The sequence below is a fragment of the Phoenix dactylifera genome, chromosome 6, assembly GCF_051530095.1.
Source record: "Phoenix dactylifera cultivar Ajwa chromosome 6, Ajwa_hap1_PhDact_Kaust_v1.1, whole genome shotgun sequence".
NCBI lineage: Eukaryota > Viridiplantae > Streptophyta > Magnoliopsida > Arecales > Arecaceae > Phoenix > Phoenix dactylifera.
Window position 1 is genome coordinate 8,039,974 of NC_143195.1, and position 6,168 is coordinate 8,046,141.

At 40.8% G+C, this 6,168-nt stretch overlaps 1 protein-coding gene across 30 annotated transcripts in view; it reads right to left on the bottom strand.

Annotated features, from left to right (window-relative positions):
- Nucleotides 1–5,466, bottom strand: part of LOC103697526 (DUF1499 family protein) — a 49,244-nt gene extending 43,778 nt beyond the window's left edge. For 5 of the 30 annotated variants that reach the window (XM_089923860.1, XM_089923856.1, XM_089923855.1 and 2 more), the window contains exons 1-3: nucleotides 5,113–5,195; nucleotides 4,914–4,970; nucleotides 3,860–4,650 (exon numbers count right to left, since the gene is read on the bottom strand). In XM_089923860.1, the coding sequence (XP_089779986.1) occupies nucleotides 3,860–3,939 (80 nt within the window). In that variant the 5' untranslated portion in view covers nucleotides 3,940–4,650; nucleotides 4,914–4,970; nucleotides 5,113–5,195. Of the gene's footprint in view, nucleotides 1–2,512; nucleotides 4,657–4,913; nucleotides 5,019–5,112 lie in introns of those variants that run through there. The other 25 variants (XM_039118474.3, XM_089923859.1, XM_089923858.1 and 22 more) reach the window with 19 other exon arrangements.
- Nucleotides 5,467–6,168: the final 702 nt, after the last annotated feature.

Sequence of the window (6,168 nt, forward strand, 5' to 3'; positions counted from 1 at the left end):
CCTCCCAATTTTCATTCAAAATTCGAAATTTATTTTCAGAAAATCTCTTTTAGTTGGCACATGCAAAGGAATAGGAACAACCCAAATCAGATCTCAACCAAATCTGATTTAAATTCAAATTTTAAACACATGTGCAAGAGGGAAGGAATTTGAAATCCATGCGGCAAGGTAAAACACTTCAAAATTTCGAAATCACCTCTTGAAATTCGAATTTAATCCATTCAAAAACTCAGACGCCACCTTGGCTGATGGTTTGAGTGATTAAAATCATTTAACACATTGCTTAATGTTTGAATTTAAATTCAAATAACAAACAATGTCGCCATGTGTCAAGCAATGGGTCCATGTGCCATGCAATAATTTTGGTTTATTTAAAATTCATGAAATCCAATTCCATGTCACCAATAATTGCCACATCATCTGAACCTAATCCGCTTGGGTTGCACCTAATCAAATTTGGTCAAACCCGAATTAAAACAAAGCAATTTGGTTGAACCCAATCTAATCAGGTCAGACCCTGATTGAGCTCAAATTGAATCCAATTCAATTTTGGCTCATGCAAACTCAATCAAATTGAATTATTACTTTGTGTTGGACCTAATTCAATTTGGTGAATCCCCAATTAAGAACAAATTAATTTAAAATTAATTTGATCAGCTTAAGTCCTTTTTGGTTCTGACCTAATCCAATCAGGTCAAAACCCTGATTGAGCCCAAACTTGAATCCAATTCAATTTGGCTCATCCTTAGCACAATTACTCAATCAAATTAAGTTTATTAGTAATTTAATTACTAATTAATCCTTCAATAATTACTTTAATTATTTTATAAGATAATTTGCCAATCAAATTGACCAAATTATCCCTAAATGATTCTTAATCATTCATCAGCTTTCTTGATCAATCAGGAATCTTCTATGCGTGTGACCTCATAGGTTCGAACCTAAGCCGGTAGTATAGGAACAATTTTCTACACTAATCGATGTGACCATCTAGCAATGGTACCCGACGTCCGGATAGGTCGAATATCTGCGAAGCAAATATTCTGGAACCCTGAACTATGGTTACTGTATAATTCAATCCCTTTGACTCCTAATGCCAGGATGACTTAGAGCTCACTGTCAACCCTATAATTAGTACATCCATTATGTGATTAACTTTAGATATCCCGTGACTCCTTACTGGGATTACCCTGGCCAAGGTTTTGCTAAATTAATCACAAGACATTATCTCCTGTTTTCAGGAGGGGTCAATTCCATCTTGACTCACAACTGACTACGCAAGTACTTGACTGCACCCAGTGACCTTCCGTCACTGAATTAGAAATTCAGGTAGTCCGGTACCAAAGTACAGTGAGTTGCTTGCTAGTCACAGGTTGCGGTCTCAGGTCAGAGGGCCAAACTTATACCCATATCCACTCGGAACATCTCTCGACAGTAGATCGTTCCGGAATTGGTCACGTTTAGTGAAATGTACTTCTACACTTCACTTGTGTGGCATACCAGTGTCTCCACACTCCTTGGTTAAGAGGACAACCAACGTATATGTCACACAACGACCTAATCTCGATAATGTTGTCGTCCTAGTAACAACATATCATTTCGTCGCAAACAAGTTTAAGGACTCAAAGATAAATCCTCCTTTATCATAACATAAGTCCTAAGGACTTCATCATATAAGAGTTCATTTGAAGATGAAATGATGAATAATGCCAAATAACACTTTATTAATTTGTCAATTCATTTACAAAATTCAATCATCAACATGCTGACGATTGACATTTAGGATACAAATTCCAACACAGCCATGTGCAATTCGACCTCTACGCTCTTCTATGGGCTTCTATCTTTGAAGCGTTGCGATATGGCACTGTCGAGCCAGTGCTTGGTCACTGTAGACTTATTTCATGCCCTATCTAGTTCAGAACCTTGTCAGCAGATGGTAGGTCGATACTATGGCTTGTAGGGTATTCAAACTAGGACAATCTAAAATGGTGTTGCATACCAAGGGGACTTTCATGACCCAAAAAATCTAGCATCATGGTAGCTTATCTTGGTGCTCGGCCAACGGGGAAATAGATGGTACCTTCTACAGGGACTAGGTCTCCTGAGAATCCATCAGAGGAGAATTAATCCTCCTTAGTTGGTTAAAAAGCAAATTCATCTTACAAAAAACTTCATAAAACAATATGTCCGCCGAGCTTCCATTTTTCACTAAAATTGTTTTTACATCATAATTTATAATAGTCAAGAAAACAACAATGGCATCATTATGGAGGGTCTACATGCCTTCGAAGTTGACATCCAAGAAGGAGATCACTTCATCCATCCTCTGCCTCTTTGGAGTTGAGTCTCCTGCTTGGACGGCCCGTGCATAACTTCTCTATGAAGACAAACTTGTTTTCCTAGCTGTAGTCCACCTAAGATAGTGTTAAAGACTCTTGTAGTAGGTCAGTTGTCAATTTCCTACTCAGGGGTAGGCTGCTCCCATCCAGTATCATTCCGATCTTGTAAGTTATTTATATAGTAGCTGAGGTATCCTCACTAGATGAGAGCCTTGATCTCATTCTTGAGTAGTAGGCACTCCTTGATGTCATCCTAGTAGTCCTAGTGAAATTTGAAGAACTTGTTCCTGTCCCTCCTGGCCGCTGTCAGCTTCATCTTCCAAGTTCATTTCATGTAGCCTCGGTTCTCGATTTCCATCAAGATCTAAGCTCGAGAGGTGTTAAGAGGCATGTACCTCTCAAATTTCTAAGGCACGCTCTTCGATCAGTGGAAACTTTCGATGTCTTTGTTGGGCTTCCTTCTCTACTCTTCTTTCTCCTCTCGAGCTCATTTGTTCTTCTTCCTTTTGCCGAACTTATCCCTGGCTGACTCTCATTGAGCATCTATAGCTTTTTGTGCATTAATGTACTTCTCAGCTTAGGCTAGAAGCTCAGCAAAATCATTCAGAAGCCTCCTCTCCATGGACGAGAGGAACTATGATTAGCTCAATCCGCACTTCGGGGTGGTCTCGCAACCGAATGATTCAAGTCGTGGATCACCTAGAGTTGCCGCATTGAAATGGCTGACATAGTCCCTTAGGGACACTTTTTCCTAATGCTTAAATAGGCTTTCTGATCCTCTCCTCTGCCTCCTGTTGCTAATGAAGTGAGCTACGAACAACCGGCTGCATTGCTCGAGAGAGTGGATGGAGTTTAGCTGAAGCTCGATGTACCATACTTTGAGCTGCTCTTCAATGGGTGGTTAGGAAAGCTTGGCACAACACCACATCAGTGGTCCTTTAGAGCATCATGAGAGCCTTGAAGCTCTCCAAATAATCCATGGGGTCCAAAGTTCCATCATACATCTCCAGCTATGGTATCTTGAATCGAGGCAAGAGATGCTCCTCCATAACCCTCACTGAGAAGGGGAGCTCGATCGTGAGGTCGACGTCATTCTCAAGCTTGACATTGTGGCTCCTCAAGGCCTCAAGGCGACGATCCATCTTCTCGATCTTCCGATGGAAGTCGGCCTTCCTCCTAGAGACCCTCTAAGATCTGTGAGGGGATGAATGGCCCTGTGTCGATCCTTCTTGAGACCATGGGCTCAATGATCGATGCCTCTTGTCTCATCCTAGATTCTGAGGATGAGAGTGATGACTCTGTTGAGCCAGTCCTAGGCTCTGAGGATGAAAACAATGGCTTGGCTGAGCTCGTCTCACGCTTCGTGGATGGGAGCGGTGGTTCAATTGTGTCGGGTCCACATGGTCGCTCGACGTGCAAGCTTGCTGCTGGTTAGCAATTATCTATTGTAGGTTTTGGACGACTATTGTTAGTTTCTGAATCTATTGCATGAGGAGATAAAACTGCTCAGTAGTTACCTTCGGTGCCGACTGTAGCTCCTATGAAGGCAGAGCCCTCTGTGGGCTCTATTAAGAATTGTTAGACTCCAGGTGTACATTTTGCTGAGCAGTTGTAGGTGTTGCTGGTGCTCTTTTCGACTTCATGGCTACAAGTCATTTGCTGATTGGTCAAACCTCCAAAAGTGCGATCACAACCCTTCCTTTAGTGCCAATCTATTGTCTCTGAAATCCGACTCGAGCTTGGTGTTGAGCAGGCTACAAGGATGGAGAGCTCGGCGGGTTGACTGTTCAGGTCAATAGGGTCGACCTGAGGTCACTATTAGTCTTCAAGTTGCTGTGGAAGAGCTTGATGATGTAAATTGTGCTCAGTTCAGTGCTCCTATGCCTGATTTTACCTAAAATGGAAAAACAAGAAAGTCCACTAGCTGGAGAGTGTCCAGCAGGGGAACCTTCGATGCTTAAGTCAGACGTTGATCTCAGAAAACAGAGGAGGCTTAACATAGTGAAATGGCAGCTTGGTTGTAGGATCAAAAAGAACTTACCTAGAAGGCCCTCGGATGTGTTTTATATAGATGAGGGCTGGCAGCCGTCTTCGAGTAAATCGAGCATGTGTTTTGGTCGTTATAGTAACAGCTCACACATCATGCCCGAAGATCACACCCACATGTTCCACATGCGTGGATACTTCATATATTGCGCGGTAAGAAAACCGTTCATAATCTTGGACCAAATTGTCACCAGTCGGTGGAGGTGCAGGACTCTCTGTGCACCTTTTAGGTCAGTTATGCCACGAGCTCTCAATGGTCAGCCTGCAGCTATGTGGCGAGCTTTTATTGGCTTACTATGTGAGCTATGGTTGGTTCTAAGATGTAGCAGAAATTATATTGGATCATAAAAAACTTAAAAAGAAATATAACCGTTGCCCATATCTCTACTCAACCGCAGACAAAAGATGCTGGAGAGTAGATAAATGATTAGGGAGGCTTTGGTCATTTCCTAGAAGATAGCCCATGGAAGGCTGTGGAGAGGTTTAGAGAAGGGAAGCGGCAAAAGGGCACGGGGGAGTGAGTACCTGAAGTGGAAGATGGCTGCCAAAGTTGCCATTTCGCTGCTCCTCAGCACCACCTCCCTTACATTAGTTTATTTGTATACCCCAAACAAAACCAAAAACAAACTTCTATTTCAAACTAGGAATAAGATAAGCTTTGTAGACAAGAGATTTACTGCTTCACAGAGAACAAAACACCTGAAGGAACTCAAAGGTGACGTACCTTCTACTAATTTGAGGCTCCGGTGAGTCTTTCTGACGGCAAATGGGTCTGGAAATTGGGCGAGATGAGGGATTAGAGGTAGGAACTTGACCCATTAGCATCGACGCCATGAGAGGAACCCGAAGTTCCCCACCCACTTATCTCTTCTGCCCCATCTTATCTTTTGGTGCCGATAGACTGGTATTGCAGGTGACTCGTGGCTACATATTCTCTGAAAAGAAAGAAAAAAAGGAAACGACAAGCGCCACTTCAATTACAATCAACATACAAAAAATAGAAAAAAGCTTCTCTCTCCTAAAAGCTGCCCAAAAAGAGCCACCGAGGGGAGAGCTGACGTTTTGATTCCAAATTATCCTGAAAAAATAGAGTTTACACCCATTTTGAAGGTCTTGGAATAAATATAGCAGCATTCAAAGAAATAAGTTCTAATTATTTTAAAAAATTTACATATTTTCTGATAAATATGGTTTATTGCATGTTTTGTTGACAAGTAGAATGGGAATGGAAGTGGGACCGAACACTAGGTTGAGAAATTGAACCATAGTCATTTATATTAACAAAATAGATTTTACCAATTAGATCACTCAGCTCCCTCTATGATTTATTATATATTTATTTTTTAAAAAACACTATTTACATATATCATGCTAGTTTTGTAATATTGCCCCTCCAACTGGGTTCTTTTTGTTTTGGATGTTGGTGAATAATAATTTTAAGTGTAAAATGGGTTTATTGCCTTTGGGTATGAATAACCATGACAAACAAATACAAAAGACAGCTCTTTGCATACAAATTTTATAAAGATTAAAAAAATTTCAGCAATACGATGCAGAAGAATAATAGAGTTTCAGTAATATCATGTGAAAGAATAATCGAGTCATATAATGCCATTAACAAAAAAATTAACACGAGAAGTTGATGCAAGCAGGGAGGGTTCCTGCATGAGTTTTAGAACAACGTGATGGAAGAAAAAGCAAAAGACTAATATTAAACTAGAACGGTTCAGAATTAAGAGTTAGGCTACAATAAACAAGAAGTAAAGAAAAATTAAAGGCA